General features: G+C 57.8%; 1 protein-coding gene across 1 annotated transcript; it reads left to right on the plus strand.

Annotated features, from left to right (window-relative positions):
• The first annotated feature begins 1326 nt into the window (after positions 1 to 1326).
• On the plus strand, positions 1327 to 19798 carry MYO1G (myosin IG). The gene is made up of 22 exons (XM_054389938.1): positions 1327 to 1421; positions 2095 to 2303; positions 3490 to 3583; positions 4054 to 4219; positions 4348 to 4401; positions 4936 to 5031; positions 5110 to 5226; positions 5606 to 5812; positions 6557 to 6702; positions 7180 to 7294; positions 7733 to 7903; positions 7979 to 8049; positions 8833 to 8907; positions 8993 to 9125; positions 9429 to 9595; positions 16771 to 16978; positions 17638 to 17861; positions 18391 to 18535; positions 18634 to 18738; positions 18824 to 18937; positions 19391 to 19545; positions 19642 to 19798. Exons 1-22 carry the CDS (start codon positions 1327 to 1329, stop codon positions 19796 to 19798), a joined length of 3024 nt encoding a protein of 1007 aa, XP_054245913.1.
• Positions 19799 to 20256: the final 458 nt, after the last annotated feature.

The raw sequence follows: 20256 nt of genomic DNA on the forward strand, positions 1-20256 counted from the left end.
TTCTCCCTTTTTCCTCTCTCTCCCTTTTCTCCCTTCCTCTGGTTCATTCACTTTATCCTTCAGTAGATAGCCTGGCTTTTGAGCTTTGGGCTGGTTTGTGCCTTGATTTCACACACAGCAATCCTTTAAAAGGAACAAGTCTCTCTCTTCCTCTGGGCCAAGACATTCTCCTGCTGCCATACTGTAGAGTCCTTCCCCCAGTGCTTCCTGTGCACCCTGCTGGCAGTACAGAGCAATATTGCTGAGAAGCACATGAGCAGAGTGGGCACAGGCTGGCTGGGGATGCAGTGGTCTGTGTCTCCATGGCACCAAGGAGGAATGCGGAGTGAGGTGGTGGCTGCATGGTGCTGTTCTTCCCCTTCTCCCTCTCAGTCCTGCTGATCAGGTCACTGCAAGCATGAGCTGTGTGTTAGGAGCCAGGCTGAGTCCTCTCAACTTCTGAGGCCCAAGTAGAACACCATGGGATTCAGCTCTTGCTCAGTTTATCCTGCATGATGCCCAGCCAACAGCAAAGCACTGATGGGTGGTTTTTATGGATGGAGCACACTGGGAGCCCTCCCCAGCTGGTACCAGCGTACTGCCCGCAAGAAGGGTGCTTGTCACCAGTGTGTGAAGCCAGTTGACACCCACAGCTGAGACTTGGCTTCTGCAGGGGAGAAAAATCGCAGCTCAGCCTCTGTCAGCTCAGACAGCAGCCGTGTCAGGACAGGATTTCTTGCAGACAGGATTTAAAAGAATGGCTGGAGATGAAATGACCTTAAGCATCATCCACTTCCAAACCCCCTGCCATAGGCAGGGTCACCTCCTGCTAGGAGAGTTATGTGATCTAAAATCACGTATACCTTGGTACATGTGCTCCATCCTAATGGAACCTAATTCATTATATTCTGCAGAGTATCCCAGAATCCCAGCCTGGTTGGGTTGGAAGGGACCTCTGGAGATCACTCAGTCCAACCCCTTGCTAAAGCAGGGCACCCACAGCAGCTTGCCCAGGAGCACAATGCCTGGGAGGGGTTGGAATCTCTCTGGACATGGAGACTCCACAACCCGTCTGGGCAGCCTGGGACAAAGGTTGTGTTGAGGTGGAACCTCCTAGGATTCAGTTTGTGCCCATTGCCCCTTGTCCTGGCACTGGGCACTGACAAGAGTCTGCCCTCAGCCCCTTAATCCCTGCCCTTGGGGACACCAGGGGGCTCCCACCCTGTGGATCTGGGTGTCACCAGCCCCAGGGCCAGCGCCATGGGAGGTGTCGGTGACACACGCCTGCGCCGCAGGCGCAGGAAACCACAGGCGAGGGGGGAAGTGGTGCTCGGCGGTGAGGGCGACATGGCAGAGCTGGAGGGCCCTGAGGTGGGCAAAGCTGATTTTGTCCTCCTGGATGAGGTGACGATGGAACAGTTCCTGGAGAACCTGCGCCTGAGGTACGGGGCACACACGCTGCTGGGGGCACACACACTGCTGGGGGCACATGGGGTGGGCACCCTAAGGGGCCAGCTCGGCACCTTGGGTTTGGGGTGACCAAGGACCTTGGCATTGCCCTGATGGCAGCTGGGGTGTGGTGGTGTGATGGGAGGCAGCAGGGACTGTGAGGCCCAGCAAAGGGTGTGCCACCAAACCCTGGCACTGCAGGAAGCATCTGGGCGGTGCCCTGCTGCCTTGGAGGACACTGAGACAGGTTCTGCTCCGTGGGGTGGCTTGGGTGGCTGAGGGTGCGGATGAGGCCTTCCTGTCTTCTGTTGCCCTGCAGCTCCGCCCAGCAGGATGCCACCTCACCCCACAGGACTCCACAGAGTGGCATCCTGCCCTCTGACACAGCAGCTCATGGAGTATCGGCCCACAGGGTGCCAGCCCATGGACAGCATCATCCTGCCCCATGGCATGGGGTGGTTTTACCACCCTTAGCAGAGCACTCTGCATGGCATCACCTCACACCATGATGCAGCATCCCATGGGTGCCACCCCATGGCACGGCATCCTACATGGTGCCACCCTACCCTGTAGCCCATCACCCTGCAGGATGCTACCCCATAACCCAACACCTCTCACTCCAGCCGGCCCCCCTCCAGCCCTCCCCACAGCCTCCCCTGTGCACAGGTTCTCTGAGGGCCGCATCTACACCTACATCGGGGAGGTGGTGGTGGCCATCAACCCGTACCGGGCACTGCCTCTCTACGGGCCGCCTGTGGTGGAGCGGTACCGGGGCCGTGAGCTCTACGAGCGCCCTCCGCACCTCTACGCCCTGGCCGACGCCGCATACAAGGCCATGAAGCGCCGTGCCAAGGACACCTGCATCGTCATCTCAGGTTAGGGGCCTGCCGGGGCAGCCAGTACTGGCCTTGCCCTCAGCATCCCCCTGGTGCCCCTGGCTGCTCAGAGCCTGGATGTGGGCACCTCCAGGGGTTAGAAACCAGCTGGGTGGCTGAGCTGGAGGTTAGGAACTGGAGAATGGAGGGGAATGGAGATGAGTCCAGCTGGCAGCTGGCCACCAGTGGTGTTCCCCAGGGCTCAGGTCTCTTTAATGTCTTTATCAACGATCTGAATGAGGGCACTGAGGCTCCCTCAGTAAGGCTGCAGACCCCAGGGTCTGGGTGGGAGAGTTGAACTGGTCAAGACAGGAAGGCTCTGCAGAAGGAGCTGGCCAGGCTGGATCCATGAGTCAAGCTCAGCTGCTTGAGGTTTAACAAAGCCAAGGTCCTGCCCTTGGTGACAACAACCTTGTAAAGGCTCCAGGATGGGGGGCAGAGTGCTGGAAACTGCCCAGCAGAAGAGGACCTGGGGGTGTAGGTTGACAGTGGCAGGAGATGAGCCAGCAGTGCCCAACTGGCCAGGAAGGTCACCAGCATCCTGGTCTGGATCAGCAGTGGTGTGGCCAGCAGGAGCAGGGCAGGGATTGTCCCCCTGGACTGGGCACTAGTAAGGCTGAACCTCAAATTCTGTGTTCAGTTTTGGGCTTCTCACTCCAAGGACATTAAGGAGCTGGAGCAGGTCCAGAGAAGGGCACCAAAGCTGGGGAAGGTCCTGGAGAACAGGGCTGGGGAGGAGCAGCTGAGGGACCTGGGGGTGTTGAGCCTGGAGAAGAGGAAGCTGAGGGGAGACCTTCTGGCTCTCTGCAACTCCCTGAAAGAAGGCTGGAGCCAGGTGGGGTTTGGTCTCTTCTTCCTAGTATCAGTTAATGGGATGAGAGAAAATGGCCTGAAATCATGCCAGGGGAGGGTTAGGTTGGAGATTAGGAAAAATTTCTTTCCTGCAAGAGTGGTCAGGGATTGGCACAGGCTGCCCAGGGAGGTGGTGGAGTCCCCATCCCTGGAGGTGTTCCAGAAACCTGTGGCCATAGCACCTGAGGCCATGGTGGTACTGGGTTGATGGCTGGGCTGGGTGATCCTGGAGGGCTTTTTCAGCTGAGGCAGTTCTGTGGTTCTATGGTGCTTGGGTGAGGGGCACCCTCGGGTGGGTGCCTCAGCCCAGCCCCTGCTCTCTCCTCTCTGCCAGGTGAGAGTGGGGCAGGCAAGACAGAGGCCAGCAAGTACATCATGCAGTACATCGCTGCCATCACCAACCCCAGCCAGCGTGCAGAGGTCGAGAGGTGGGGCCTGGCCACGCTGCCATCTGGAGGGATGGCTGCTGGGGCATAAGGAACCCATGGACATCCCAGATTAGGGGTGGGGGGAACTACCTGTGGGGTCAGGGGAGGGGGACCTGGGTGCTTCATGCCCATTGGGATGGTGTGGGGCAACCAGGGTGGTCCCATATCTGTGGGGATGGTGTAGGGAGGTCCTGGGGCATAGAGAAGATGTGGGGCAATCAGGGGTGTCCAATGACTGTGGGGTGGTCCTGGTGGTGCCCCCGTGGCCATATGGGTGCTGGGGGTGAGGCCCAGGAGTGCCACATCCTGTGTCTGTGAGTGAGGCTGCAGTGCCATTTGGAGCTGTGCCATGCCATGCTGCACCATGCCTCAATGCCCCACACCACGCTGTGCTATGCCTTACTGTGCTGCACCACACCGTGCTGACCCATGCCATGCCATGCCATGCCACGTGGTGCCACCCTGCTCAGGGTGAAGAACGTGCTGCTCAAGTCCAACTGCGTGCTGGAGGCCTTTGGCAATGCCAAAACCAAGCGCAACGACAACTCCAGCCGCTTCGGCCGCTACATGGACATCAACTTCGACTTCAAGGGGGACCCCACTGGTGGCCACATCCACAACTACCTCCTGGAGAAGGTGTGGGCAAGGCCATGGGTGGGGCTGTGGGTGGGGCTGTGGGTGGGGCCATGGGACAGGCCAGCCAGTGGGTGGGTGCTGGTCCCACGGGGCACCACCTGGCACCCAGCCCCTGCTCCCTCCTCCAGTCCCGAGTCCTCCAGCAGCAGCCAGGAGAGAGGAACTTTCATGCATTCTATCAGGTGGGGATGGGATGGGATGGGATGGGATGGGATGGGATGGGATGGGATGGGATGGAATTGGTGGGGTGGATGAGATGGGATGGAAATGGATGAGGTGGGATGGATAGGATGAGAAAGTTGACATAGGATGGGATGAGATGGGAAAGTTAGGATGGGAATAGATGGAATGGATGAGATGGGATTGAAATGAGTAAGGTGGAATGGATGGGATGGGAAGGTTGAGATGGGATGGGTGAGGTGGGATGGAGATCAATGAGGTGTGAGGGTTGGGATAGGATCTATGAGATGGATAAGATGGGATGGATGTGGATGGTATCTGTTGGGTGAGCTGGACAGGATGGGATAGGATGGATGAATGGGATGGGTGCTAGGATAACCAGGACAGCACTGGATGGGCCAGGGTGGGATAGGCTGGGTCAGGATGAGATGGGGAGGAACAGAACTGGACTCTCCAGCTTGTGGGGACACTGAGTGCCATCGACCAGGCCAGGAGGTCACTGGGCCAGATGCTGACCTCCATCCTGTATTCCCCAGCTGCTGCTGGGAGCCCCCGAGGCGCTGCTGACCTCACTGCACCTCCAGCGCGACCCTGGCACCTACCACTACACCCAGGGGACCACCATGGGCACTGTGAGTGGGGCCAGGTGGGGCTGGGTGGGGCAGGGCCAGTTCCCACCTCCCTCACCTTGCCCCTTTGTGCCCCCCCAGGCCTGCAGGGATGACGTGGCTGGCTACCACGCAGTGGAGGAGGCCATGGCCACCATCGGCTTCTCCCCGGAGGAGGTTGGATCCCTGCACCGCATCCTGGCCACCATCCTGCTCCTGGTGAGAGCCCTGACAGTAGGGACCCCCCACCCCAGTACAGACCAGCACGGCCCTGTGCAGAACAGCACAGCCCAGTGCAAACCAGCACAGCCCACTGCAGCCCAGCACAAACCAGTACAGCCCAGCAGAAACCATTACAACCCTGTATGACCAAGCAAAACACAAACCAACCTATCCCAATGCAAACCAGCACAGCTTTCTGTGGCTCAGCCCAATACAAACCAGTAGAGTCCAATGCAAACCAGTACAGCCTTCTGTGGCCCAGCCTAGCTCTGGGGTGTGTGGGCATCTGGTGCTGGGGCACCCCAGGCCCGTTTTGGGGTCTCCTGGGTGTCCCCTCACCTTCATCCAGCACCGTGTCCTGGCGGGGCCCCTGCAGGGCAATGTGGAGTTCACGGCAGAGGGTGAGGTGGCAGCGGTGGCAGACGCAGGGCAGGTGCTGGCGCTGGCAGAGCTGACAGCCACAGCCCCAGGCACCCTGCGCCAGGCCCTGCTGAGCCGTACCGTGGCAGCTGGCGGCGGAGAACTCATCCAGAAGTGCCACAGCCCCAAGGAGGCTGCCTACGCCCGGGACGCCTGTGCCAAGGTAAGCAGGCAGCAGGGGGTGATGGATGGCTCCAGGCAACTGCCAGGCTGGGGCAGAGCGGATGGAAAGCTGCCTGGCAGAGAAGGAGCTGGGGGTACTGATGACAGCCACCTGAAAATGAGCCAGCAGTGTGCTCAGGTCACCAAGAAGGACACCAGCAGCCGGGCCTGGATCAGCAGTGGTGTGGCCAGCAGCAGCAGGGCAGGGATTGTGCCCCTGGACGGGGGGTACTGGCGAGGCAACACTTTGAATCATGGGGTCAGTTTGGTGCCCCTCACTCCAAGGACATTGAGGAGCTGGAGTGAGTCCAGAGAAGGGCAACAAAGCTGGGGAAGGGTCTGGAGAACAGGGCTGGGGAGGAGCAGCTGAGGGACCTGGGGGTGTTCCTGGAGAAGAGGAGGCTGAGGGAAGAACTTCTGTCTCTCTGCAACTCCCTTAAAGGAGGAAATGGCCTGGAATTGTGCCAGGGGAGGTTTGGGTTGGAGATTAGGAAGAAATTTTTTTGCTGCAAGAGTGGTCAGGGATTGGCACAGGCTGCCCAAGGAGTTGGTGGAGTCCTTATCCCTGGAGGTGTTCCAGAAACCTGTGGCCATGGCACCTGGGGCCATGGTTTGATGGCCATGGTGGTGTTGGGTTGAAGGTTGGACCCAATCATCATAGAGGTCCAACCAATCCAATTCAATGACTCTGTGTCCCTCCAACCCAACCCATGAGGTGCCCACCAGGCTGTGTCCTGTCTCCCAGGCCATCTACGAGCGGCTGTTCTGCTGGCTCGTGGGACGCATCAATACCAGCATTGCCACCCGGGACTATGACGTGCGCCAGCATGGCAAGGGCACTGTCATCGGCGTCCTTGACATCTATGGCTTTGAGATCTTTGACACCAACAGGTGAACTGGAACACGGGTGGGGGGCATGGGAAGCGGACAGGACACAGCAAGGGGCTGGGACCCAGGATGGACACAGGGACAGGACAGGACTTGAGAGAGATGCAGGAAAGGGGATGAGAACCAGGAGAGGACTCGTGGAAAGGTCAGGGCTCAGGAGAGACACATGGAGGTGACAGGACCCAATAGGGATCCAGGGAGCTGACAGGACCCAGGAGGGACAAAAGGAAGGGATGAGACCCAGGAGGAGACTCATGGAAGGGACAGGGCTTGGGAGAGACGCATGGAGGGGAGGATGCCCAAGGGATACATGGAAGGGGACAGGACCACAAGGGACATGTGGAGGTGCCAGGACCAGCACCAGGAGGGAGCCTTTGAAGGGACAGGAGCAGGAGGTCCCCAGAAGGGCTGTGTGGCTTGCGGGAAGTGGGCAGGGGACATGGTGGAGTGACAGTGACTGTGCTGACCTCCTGCCCACAGCTTTGAGCAGTTCTGCATCAACTACTGCAACGAGAAGCTGCAGCAGCTCTTCATTGAGCTGATCCTGAGGCAGGAGCAGGCTGAGTACCAGCGGGAGGGCATCACCTGGCAGAGCGTGAGGAGACATGGGGACATGGGGAGGGCATCACCTGGCAGTGTGAGGGGACATGGGGATATGGGGAGGGCATCACCTAGCAGTGTGAGAGGACATGGGGACATGGGGAGGGCATCACCTGACAGTGTGAGGGGACATGGGGAGGGCATCACCTGGCAGTGTGAGGGGACATGGGGGGTGCTTTGCCTGGCAGAGTGGGAGAGGACAGGGTGGACATGAGGATGTGGTGGGGGCAGGAGGGGACATGGGGCTGTTGCCTGGCAGCATGTGAGGGTATATGGTGGGACCTGGCAGAGCATGATGGGGACACAAGAACGTGGTGGGGGCACATGGATGCCACCACCTGCCGTGGTGAGATCTGGGGGAGTGTGGGGGTGAACTGGGGTCTCGGGGGGGGGTGCCATTCATGGTGCCCACCCCTTGCTTCTCCCCCCCCAGATCGAGTACTTCAGCAACGAGCCCATCGTGGAGCTAGTGGAGCAGCCCCACCGCGGCATCCTGGCACTGCTGGACGAGGCCTGCCTGGCCGTGGGCACCATCACCGATGCCCTCTTCCTGGCCTCGATGGATGCCCGCCTTGGCCACCACCCCCACTACACCAGCCGCAAGGTGTGTAGGGGCTTGGGGGGGCCCGGGGGCAGCGGGGGGCCCTAGGTGGGGCACTGACCTGGCTCTGCCCCACAGCTCTGCCCCACAGACAAGACCCTGGAGTTCGACCGAGACTTCCGCATCAAGCACTACGCTGGAGACGTCACGTGAGGGGCACCGGGGAGGCAGCTGGTGCCCTGGGGGCATCCTCGGGTGGCTGTGGGCCACCAAGGAAAGCTTTAGGAGGCTGTGAAGGCCATGGGGGGCCACTTGAGACCGTGGAGTTCCAGGGACTCCTGAGGGTCTATAGCTGACCGTGGTCTGTGGTTGACCACAGACCACAGGAGAACCATGAGGGCCATGTGGAAGCATGGAGGGGGTCTTGAGGAACTGTGGGAGGTGGTTTGGGTTCATGGGGGGACCGTTGGGCTGTGGGGATCATGGGCACCATGAGGGACTGGCAGAGGGGCACTTGGGACCATGGGAGTGTGGGTGGCCATTGGAAACTATGGTCATGATGAGTGGCCATGGAGTTGTGGGGGGCTGTGGAGAAGCATGGAGGAACATGGAGGGCCTTGGGGCTGCACTGGGAGGATGTGGGAGCCACCTGGGACCATGGAGGGCCATGGGGCCTTAGAGGCCCCTGAGGGACTGTGGGGTGGTGTTGGCTGACTGTGGGGCTTTGAGGATCTGTGGGTGATTGTGTGGAACCATTTAGGACCATGTGAGGCCATTGAGGGTCCACTGAGGTTCATACAGTCTGGGATGTCCCCAGAGGCCACACACAGCAGGATGGGTTGTAGAGGATGTGCCAGAGGCTGGGGACAGGGACAAGGGAACTCTGTATCCATGGGCACTGAACCCCAGAGTCCCCTGAACTCCATGGGTGCCCCCAGGGACACCCCCAGGGTGGCTGGAGAAGGCCTGACTGCAATGTTCTCCTCCCTCAGGTACTCAGTGGAGGGTTTCCTGGACAAGAACAAGGACACGCTCTTCCAGGACTTCAAACGCCTCTTCTACAACAGGTTGGGGGCATGGCTAGGGACCTGGGGGCACACCTGTGGAGCAGGATGCCCAGTGCCACCATCCCCATGCCAACATTGTCCCCAGTGCGGACCCCGTGCTGCGTGCCATGTGGCCCGAGGGCGAGCAGAGCATCACCGAGGTCACCAAGCGCCCACTGACCACTGCCACGCTCTTCAAGAACTCCATTGTGGCCCTGGTGGAGAACCTTGCCTCTAAGGTAGGGCACTGGGAACAGCTGGGCACATCTTAGTGCCAGCCTGCTGTGTCCCTGTGCCAGCTGGGCATGTCCCCAGCTCATCTTGGTGTATCTCCATGGTGGCTGGGCATGGCCTCAAGCCACACAGTCACGTCCCTGTGCCTGCCTGGCACATCTCCAGACAGCCAAGATGTCTTCAAGGCAGTCTGGCACGTCCCTCAGCCATCCTGGCATATCCCAAACCCAGCCAAGATGTTGCCAGCCCAGGACACCCAAGTGCTTGGTGTCACTAGTGGCTGCCATCTCCGTGCCACGTCCCCACAGGAGCCCTACTACGTGCGCTGCATCAAACCCAACGACCAAAAGTCGCCAACGCTCTTCGACCAGGAGCTCTGCCGCCACCAGGTCTGCTACCTGGGGCTGCTGGAGAACGTCCGCGTGCGCCGCGCTGGCTTCGCCTACCGCCAGCCCTACCACCGCTTCCTCCAGCGGTACGGCCAGCACCCACTGACACCCAGCAGAGCACTGGGTGTCAGCGGTACTGGGAGCTGGGACATGGGGGCACCAGGACATGGGGACATTGGGACGTTGGGTGTCAGGGTGATTGGGATGGGGGACATGAAGACACCAGGCCATAGGGACATTGGGTGTCCAGGGACATTGGTACTGTAAGGACTTTGAGGCCATTGAGCATTAAGGATGTTGAGCCTCAGAACAGAGGGAACTTGGACCACAAGGACGTTGGGACACAAGGATGTTGGGTCCACGAGGATGATGTTGGGACACGAGGATGATGTTGGGAAATGAGGATGATGTTGGGACACGAGGATGTTGGGTTCAGGAGAATGATGTTGGGACACGAGGATGATGTTGGGACATGAGGATCTTGGGTCCATGAGGCTGATGTTGGGACATGAGGCTGATGTTGGGACACGAGGATGTTGGGTCCATGAGGATGATGTTGGGACACGGGGATGATGTTGGGACGCGAGGATGTTGGGTCCACGAGGATGATGTTGGGAAACGAGGATGTTGGGTCCGCGAGGATGATGTTGGGACACGAGAATGATGTTGGGACACGAGGATGATGTTGGGTCCACAAGGATGATGTTGGGACACGAGGATGTTGGGTCCACAAGGATGATGTTGGGACACGAGGATGTTGGGTCCACGAAGATGATGTTGGGTCCACGAAGATGATGTTGGGTCGACGAGGATGATGTTGGGTCCACGAGGATAATGTTGGCACACGAGGATGTTGGGTCCACGAGGATGATGTTGGGACACGAGGATGTTGGGTCCGTGAGGATGATGTTGGGACACGAGGATGATGTTAGGACACGAGGATGATGTTGGGACACGAGGATGATGTTAGGACACGAGGATGATGTTGGGACACGAGGATGATGTTGGGACACGAGGATGTTGGGTCCACGAGGCTGATGTTGGGACACGAGGCTGATGTTGGGACACGAGGCTGATGTTGGGACACGAGGTTGTTGGGACCATGAGGATGATGTTGGGGCACGAGGATGTTGGGTCCACGAGGATGATGTTGGGACACGAGGATATGGGGTCCATGAGGAGGATGTTGGGACACGAGGATGTTGGATCCACGAGGATGAGGATGATGTTGGGACCACGAGGATGATGTTGGGGCACGAGGATGTTGGGTCCACGAGGATGATGTTGGGTCCACGAGGATGATGTTGGGTCCACGAGGATGATGTTGGGTCCACGAGGATGATGTTGGGACACGAGGATGATGTTGGGACACGAGGATGCTGGGTCCACGAAGATGATGTTGGGACACGAGGATGATGTTGGGTCCACGAAGATGATGTTGGGACACGAGGATGATGTTGGGACACGAGGATGATGTTGGGACATGAGGATGATGTTGGGACACGAGGTTGTTGGGTCCACGAAGATGATGTTGGGACATGAGGATGATGTTGGGACACGAGGTTGTTGGGTCCACGAAGATGATGTTGGGACAAGAGGATGATGTTGGGACACGAGGATGATGTTGGGACCACAAGGTTGATGTTGAGTTCAGGAGGATGATGTTGGGACAGGAGGAAGATGCTGGGACATGAGGATGATGCTGGGACACGAGGATGATGTTGGGTCCACGAGGATGATGTTGGGACACGAGGATGTTGGGTCCACGAGGATGATGTTGGGTCCACGAGGATGATGTTGGGACACGAGGATGATGTTGGGACACGAGGATGATGTTGGGACACGAGGATGTTGGGTCCACGAGGATGATGTTGGGTCCACGAGGATGATGTTGGGTCCACGAGGATGATGTTGGGACACGAGGATGATGTTGGGACACGAGGATGATGTTGGGACACGAGGGTGATGTTAGGGCATGAGGATGTTGGGACACGAGGTTGATGTTGGGTCCACGAGGATGATGTTGGGACACGAGGATATTGGGTCCATGAGGAGGATGTTGGGACACGAGGATGTTGGGTCCACGAGGATGATGTTGGGTCCACGAGGATGATGTTGGGTCCACGAGGATGATGGGTCCACGAGGATGATGATGGGTCCACGAGGATGATGTTGGGGCAAGAGGATGTTGGGTCCACGAGGATGATATTGGGGCAAGAGGATGTTGGGTCCACGAGGATGATGTTGGGACACGAGGATGATGTTGGGACCGAGATGATGTTGGGTCCACGAGGATGATATTGGGGCAAGAGGATGTTGGGTCCACGAGGATGATGTTGGGACACGAGGATGATGTTGGGTCCACGAGGATGATGTTGGGTCCACGAGGATGATGTTGGGACATGAGGATGTTGGGTCCACGAGGATGATGTTGGGACACGAGGATGATGTTGGGACACGAGGATGATGTTGGGACACGAGGGTGTTGGGACACGAGGATGATGTTAGGGCATGAGGATGTTGGGACACGAGGATGATGATGGGTCCACGAGGATGATGTTGGGACACGAGGGTGTTGGGACACAAGGATGATGTTGGGACACGAGGGTGTTGGGTCCACGAGGATGATTTTGGGACACAAGGATGATGTTGGGACACGAGGTTGTTGGGACACAAGGATGATGTTGGGACACGAGGGTGTTGGGACACGAGGGTGTTGGGACACGAGGGTGTTGGGACACAAGGATGATGTTGGGACACGAGGTTGTTGGGACACAAGGATGATGTTGGGACACGAGGGTGTTGGGACACGAGGGTGTTGGGACACGAGGGTTTTGGGACACAAGGATGATGTTAGGGCATGAGCATGTTGGGACACGAGGGTGTTGGGAGACGAGGATGATGTTAGGGTACGAGGGTGTTGGGTCCACGAGGATGATGTTGGGACATGAGGATGTTGAGTCCACGAGGAGGATGTTGGGACACAAGGATGATGTTGGGTACACGAGGATGATGTTGGGTCCACAAGGATGGTGTTGGGACACGAGGTTGTTGGGACACAAGGATGATGTTGGGACACGAGGATATTGGGACACGAGGATGATGTTGGGACACAAGGATGATGTTAGGGCATGAGGATGTTGGGACACGAGGGTGTTGGGACACAAGGATGATGTTGGGACACAAGGATGATGTTGGGACACAAGGATGATGTTGGGACACAAGGATGATGTTGGGACACAAGGATGGTGTTGGAACACAAGGATGATGTTGGGACACAAGGATGATGTTGGGACACAAGGATGATGTTGGGACACAAGGATGATGTTGGGACACAAGGGTGTTGGGACACGAGGATGATGTTGGGACACAAGGATGATTTTGGGACACGAGGATGATGTTATGGCATGAGGATGTTGGGACACGAGCATGTTGGGACACGAGGATGATGTTGGGATACGAGGATGATGTTGGGACACGAGGGTGTTGGGATAAAAGGATGATGTTAGGGCATGAGGATGTTGGGACATGAGGATGTTGGGACACGAGGGTGTTGGGACACGAGGGTGTTGGGACACAAGGATGATGTTGGGACACGAGGATGATGATGGGACACGAGGATGATGTTGGGTCCACGAGGATGATGTTGGGACATGAGGATGTTGGGTCCATGAGGATGATGTTGGGTCCACGAGGATGATGTTGGGACACGAGGATGATGTTGGGTCCACGAGGATGATGTTGGGACACGAGGATGATGTTGGGTCCACGAGGATGATGTTGGGACACGAGGATGATGTTGGGTCCACGAGGATGATGTTGGGACACGAGGATGATGTTGGGTCCACGAGGATGATGTTGGGACACGAGGATGATGTTGGGAAACGAGGATGTTGGGTCCACGAGGATGATGTTGGGACACGAGCATGTTGGGTCCACGAGGGTGTTGGGTCCACGAGGATGATGTTGGGACACGAGGATGATGTTGGGACACGAGGATGATGTTGGGACACGAGGGTGCTGGGACACGAGGGTGGTGTTGGGACACGAGGATGATGTTGGGACATGAGGGTGTTGGGACACGAGGGTTTTGGGACACAAGGATGATGTTAGGGAACGAGGATGTTGGGACACGAGGGTGTTGGGACACAAGGATGATGTTGGGACACGAGGGTGTTGGGACACGAGGGTTTTGGGACACAAGGATGATGTTAGGGCATGAGGATGTTGGGACATGAGGGTGTTGGGACACAAGGACGATGTTGGGATACGAGGATGATGTTGGGTCCAGGAGGATGATGTTGGGACACAAGGATGATGTTGGGTACTCGAGGATGATGTTGGGTCCACAAGGATGGTGTTGGGACACGAGGTTGTTGGGACACAAGGATGATGTTGGGACACGAGGATATTGGGACACGAGGGTGTTGGGACACAAGGATGATGTTAGGGCATGAGGATGTTGGGACACGAGGGTGTTGGGACACAAGGATGATGTTGGGAGACGAGGGTGTTGGGACACAAGGATGATGTTGGGACACAAGGATGGTGTTGGGACACAAGGATGGTGTTGGGACACAAGGATGATGTTGGGACACAAGGATGATGTTGGGACACAAGGGTGTTGGGACACAAGGATGATGTTGGGAGACGAGGGTGTTGGGACACAAGGATGATGTTGGGACACGAGGGTGTTGGGTACACAAGGATGATGTTGGGACACGAGGATGATGTTAGGGCATGAGGATGTTGGGACACGAGCATGTTGGCATACGAGGATGATGTTGGGACACGAGGGTGTTGGGATACAAGGATGATGTTAGGGCATGAGGATGTTGGGACACGAGGGTGTTGGGACACGAGGGTGTTGGGACACGAGGATGGTGTTGGGACACGAGGATGATGTTGGGACACGAGGATGATGATGGGTCCACGAGGATGATGTTGGGTCCACGAGGATGATGTTGGGACACGAGGATGTTGGGTCCACGAGGATGATGTTGGGTCCACGAGGATGATGTTGGGTCCACGAGGATGATGTTGGGACACGAGGATGATGTTGGGAAACGAGCATGTTGTGTCCACGAGGTTGATGTTGGGACACGAGGATGTTGGGTCCACGAGGATGATGTTGGGTCCACGAGGATGATGTTGGGTCCACGAGGATGATGTTGGGTCCACGAGGATGATGTTGGGACACGAGGATGATGTTGGGTCCACGAGGATGATGTTGGGACACGAGGATGATGTTGGGACAGAAGGCTGATGTTGGGACACAAGGCTGATGGTGGGACATGAGCATGATGTTGGGACATGAGGGTGTTGGGACACGAGGATGATGTTGGGACATGTGGGTGTTGGGACATGAGAATGATGTTGGGACACGAGGGTGTTGGGACATGAGGATGATGTTGGGACACGAGGGTGTTGGGACAAAAGTATGATGTTGGGACACGAGGATGATGTGGGGTCCAGGAGGATGATGTTCGGACACGAGGATGATGTTGGGACACGAGCATGTTGTGTCCACGCGGTTGATGTTGGGACACGAGGATGATGTTGGGACACGAGGATGTTGGGTACTCGAGGATGATGTTGGGTCCACAAGGATGATGTTGGGACATGAGGTTGTTGGGACACAAGGATGATGTTGAGACACGAGGGTGTTGGGACACAAGGATGATGTTGGGACATGAGGATGTTGGGACATGAGGGTGTTGGGACACAAGGATGATGTTAGGGCATGAGGATGTTGGGACACGAGGGTGTTGGGAGAAAAAAATGATGTTGGGACACGAGGGTGTTGGGACACAAGGGTGTTGGGATACAAGGATGATGTTAGGGCATGAGGATGTTGGGACACGAGGGTGTTGGGACACAAGGGTGTTGGGATACAAGGATGATGTTAGGGCATGAGGATGTTGGGACACGAGGGTGTTGGGACACAAGGATGATGTTGGGACACGAGGGTTTTGGGACAGAAGGATGAAATTAGGGCATGAGGGTGTTGGAACACGAGGGTGTTGGGACACAAGGATGATGTTGGGTCCACGAGGATGATGTTGGGACACGAGGATGTTGGGAGAAAAGGATGATGTTAGGGCATGAGGATGTTGGGACACGAGGACGATGTTGGGACACGAGGATGATGTTGGGTCCATGAGGATGATGTTGGATCCAGGAGGATGATGTTGGGACACGAGGATGATGTTGGGTACTCGAGGATGATGTTGGGTCCACAAGGGTGATGTTGGGACACGAGGATGATGTTGGGGCATGAGGATGTTGCGTCCAGGAGGATGATGTTGGGACATGAGCATGTTGTGTCCACGAGGATGATGTTGGGACACGAGGATGTTGGGACACAAGGATGATGTTGGGACACGAGGGTGTTGGGACACAAGGATGATGTTAGGACACGAGGGTGTTGGGACACGAGGGTGTTGGGACACGAGGGTGTTGGGACACAAGGATGATGTTGGGACACGAGGGTGTTGGGACACAAGGATGATGTTAGGACACAACGGTGTTGGGACACGAGGGTGTTGGGACACAGGGATGATGTTGGGACATGAGGATGATGTTAGAGCATGAGGATGTTGGGACACAAGGGTGTTGGGACACGAGGATGATGTTGGGACACGAGGATAATGTTGGGATACAAGGATGATGTTAGGGCATGAGGATGTTGGGACATGAGGATGTTGGGACACGAGGGTGTTGGGACACAAGGATGATGTTGGGACACGAGGGTGTTGGGACACGAGGGTTTTGGGACAGAAGGATGATGTTAGGGCACGAGGGTGTTGGGACACGAGGGTGTTGGGACACGAGGATGATGTTAGGGCACGAGGGTGTTGGGACACGAGGATGATGTTAGGGCACGAGGGTGTTGGGACACGAGGATGATGTTGGGACACGAGGGTGTTGGGACACGAGGATGATGTTGGGACACGAGGATGATGTTGGGACACGAGGATGATGTTGGGACACGAGGGTGTTGGGACACAAGGATGATGTTGGGACACGAGGATGATGTTGGGACACGAGGATGATGTTGGGACACGAGGGTGTTGGGACACAAGGATGATGTTGGGACACAAGGATGATGTTGGGACACAAGGATGTTGTTGGGACTCGAGGGTGTTGGGACACGAGGATGTTGGGACACAAGGATGATATTAGGGCATGAGGATGTTGGGACACGAGGTGTTGGGACACTGTGCCCATCCCAACCCCCTCTCACTGTTGTGTCCTGCAGATACAAGATGACCTGTGAATACACATGGCCCAACCACCTGATGGCCAGTGACCAGGAGGCCACCCAAGCCCTCCTGGAGCAGCATGGCTTCCAGGGTGACGTGGCTTATGGGCACACCAAGGTCTTCATCCGCACGCCACACACCCTCTTCTGCCTTGAGCAGGAGCGGGCACAGCTCATCCCCATCATTGTCCTGCTGCTGCAGAAGGTGGGCATTGGTGGCACAGCAGGGTGACCTGGGGCTGGGGGACGTGCTGGTGATGTGGTGGGTAGTTGTGATGGTGGCATGGCCATCAGGCAGCCAAGGCTCTGCCTGCACTGGGAGTTGCTGGGGGTCTTGGACGGGAGCATGGCATGGGGCAGGGGTTGGAGGGCAGAGGCTGGGGCACAGGGTGTAAAGTGTAGTGTGGGGCAGGGGATGGGGTGTGACATGACTGTGACGTGGGTCGTGCTTGAGTGTGTAGAGTGTGCTGTGGGACATGGCATGGGGCATGGCATGGGCTGGGGCATGGGGCACAGTGTAGGGTACACTGTGGGTCAAAGGATGTGGCAGGGCATAGGGTGTGACATGGAATATGGCCCAGGGCATACTGTGGGGCAGGGGATGGGGTGTGACACAGAGGTGACATAGGGCATGGTACAGAGCATGGCATGGGGCAGAGAATAGGGCACTGGTGGGCCTTAGCATGGCAGGGGGCAGGGCGTGGGGCTGGTAGAGGGAATTTCTTTGGAGCAGGGCATGGACTGCACCGGTGGGGTTCACAGTTTGGGGGCCTCATGGTGCCTGGTGCCTACCCCTGGTGCCCCAGCCCCGCTCCGGGGGGGATCCGTGGGGCAGTGCCTGCTCTGACCATGGGCGTCGGACAGGCGTGGCGCGGTGCCCTGGCTCGCCGGCGCTGCCGGGCCCTGCGTGCTGCCTACACCATCATGGCCTGCTACAAGCGGCACAAGGTGAGAGCCTACCTGCGGGAGCTGCTCCAGCGCTTCCAGGCCGTCCGCAGCCTTCCCGACTTCGGCAAGAGCCTGCTGTGGCCGGAGCCGCCCGCGGTGCTGCAGCAATTCCAGGAGGCCAGCCAGGGCCTCTTCCGCAGGTACCAGCACAGGGACAGGGACATGGGCTGGGGGTGTGGGATGGCAAGATGGACGTGGGATGGGGACATGGGATAGACACACGGGAAGGGGATGTGGGATGGATGTGGGATGGGAACATGGATGAGGAATGCGGACTTTAGATGGGGATGTGGGCTGGGGACATGGATTGGAGATGCAGGGTGAGGATATGGGACTAGAACGAGGGACGGTGACATAGCACAGGGATAGGGACGTGGGATGGGAATGTGGGACATTGGATGGGGATTTGTAATGGGAACATGGGATGAGGACATGGAATGAGAATGTGGGGTGGGGACAGGGATATAGGACAAGAACTTGGGATGGGGGTGTGGAACATGAGACAGGGATGAGGACACAGGATTTGGATGTGGATTTGGGGCATGGATGAGGGATGGTGACATGGGCCAGGGATGTGGAATGGGAATGTGGGACACGGATAAATGGGCCAGGGCCACAAGGGCCAGGGCCCTGGGAGGTGGACAGGATGATGACATGAGCGCATTGCAGGTGGCGGGCATGGCAGATCATCAAGAACATTCCCCCCTCGGCCATGGGCCAGATCCGTGCCAAGGTGGCAGCCATGGAGGCGCTGGGAGGGCTGCGCAAGGACTGGGGCTGCCAGCGTGCCTGGGCACGGGACTACCTCTCCTCGGTAAGGGCAGGGGCTGGGGGTGCTCCATGGTGTGCCCCAGGGTGTCACCAGCCCCATGTAGAGGTGCCAGCCCGGCCCCACCTCATGGCTCCCCACAGCTCGTGGAGAACCCAGGGCTGGCGCTGTCCTTCGCCCGCCGCCTCCAGACCCTCAAGGACAAGGTGCACTTTGGCTCTGTCCTCTTCTCCTGCCACGTCCGTAAGGTGAGGGCACAGGGGAGGCCCTCCATGGCCAGCACCTCTGTGTCACCTCCCAAAGGCATCCCCCCACCTGGTTGTGTCCCTGCAGATCAGCCGCTTCGGGAAGAGCCGGGACAGGGCCATCCTGGTGACAGACCAGCACCTCTACAAGCTGGACCCCCAGAAGCAGTACCGGGTGATGCGGGCAGTGCCCCTCAGCACTGTGAGTGTCCCCAGCCCCACCAGGGTCCCCAGGGGATAGGGGGGACAAGGCCACCTCCTACGTTTTGTCCTGGTGAGCTGGGGTTAGGGGGCCCAGATGTTGTGGCTGTCCTGCTCCTGCTCAGAGGTCGAAGACCACTCCACAATCTCCACGGGCTTGTGATGGGGCCACCTGCATGAGCACAGTTGACATGTCCTGGGACAGATGCGATGCCGTCTCCCCATGCTCTTCCCACCATGCTGACCATGCCATATTGTTCCCTTCGTACTGGCTGTGGTACCCTGTCCATGACACCTTGTCCCCATCACACTGTCCCCACTATGCTGTCCCCACTGCGCTGGCCCTGCCACGTTGACCACAGTGCCTTAGCTGTGCCACTCTGCTCATGCCGTGATCTCAAGCCCCGCCCCCCGCAGCCACACCTATAGCAGTGACACCTTGATGTCCGCACAGGTGACAGGGCTGAGTGTGACAAGCTGCCTGGCACAGCTGGTGGTGTTCCACACCCGAAGCCAGGAGGACCTGGCCGTGTGTCTCCACAAGATGCAGCCGGCAGGGGACAACCGTGTGGGCGAGCTGGTGGGCATCCTCCTGGAGCACTGCCGAGCGTGAGTTGGGGGGCTCGGGTTTGAGAGCTGGGGTGAGGTTGGAGGGGTCCTGGTACCCCTACCAGCCCCCTCCCCGTCGATGCTGGAATGTTGTAGGACCAAGCGGCAGCTGCAGGTCCGGGTCTCCGACCGCATCCAGCTGAGCCTCCGCAGGCGCCGGCAGGTACTGACGGTGAAGACACAGCCGGAGGCGTCCAGCCCTGATTTCGGCAAGAGCCACGACGGCTTCGTGCTTTACTGGCCCGGGAGATGAGGGGCCAGGGCAAACACAGCTGCTCTGTCACCCCATGCCCACATCCTGTCCCACTGACTCCACCCAAACCCCGTGACCTCCAACCACATGTTTTCCTCCAACATTATGGTCACCCCCAGGATGATGCCAAAGCCTTTGGGAATAAAGAGCTGGATGGCAGGGGCAGGTGGGCTGCAGATGGTGGTATGGAAAAAGCTTTTTAATTATTATCCTGACAATTAGTAGAACAGAGGTGGTGTTCTCAAAGGGGAGAAGGGGGACCCCACCGATGGGCTGGGGACCTGGAACCTTAAATTTAAGTCTATGGGATGATACTGGGAAGAAACCAGAAGAGAAGAAAGGGGAAAAGGGTACTTAACAGAGCTGATTAACTACCCCCTTCAACAGAGGATGCCTTAAAAGTACTGAAGTCCTCCCAGGACCAGGAAGGAGCTCGGCTGGGCAGCAGTGGAGTCCAC

The sequence above is a fragment of the Indicator indicator genome, chromosome 20 (assembly GCF_027791375.1).
Source record: "Indicator indicator isolate 239-I01 chromosome 20, UM_Iind_1.1, whole genome shotgun sequence".
NCBI lineage: Eukaryota > Metazoa > Chordata > Aves > Piciformes > Indicatoridae > Indicator > Indicator indicator.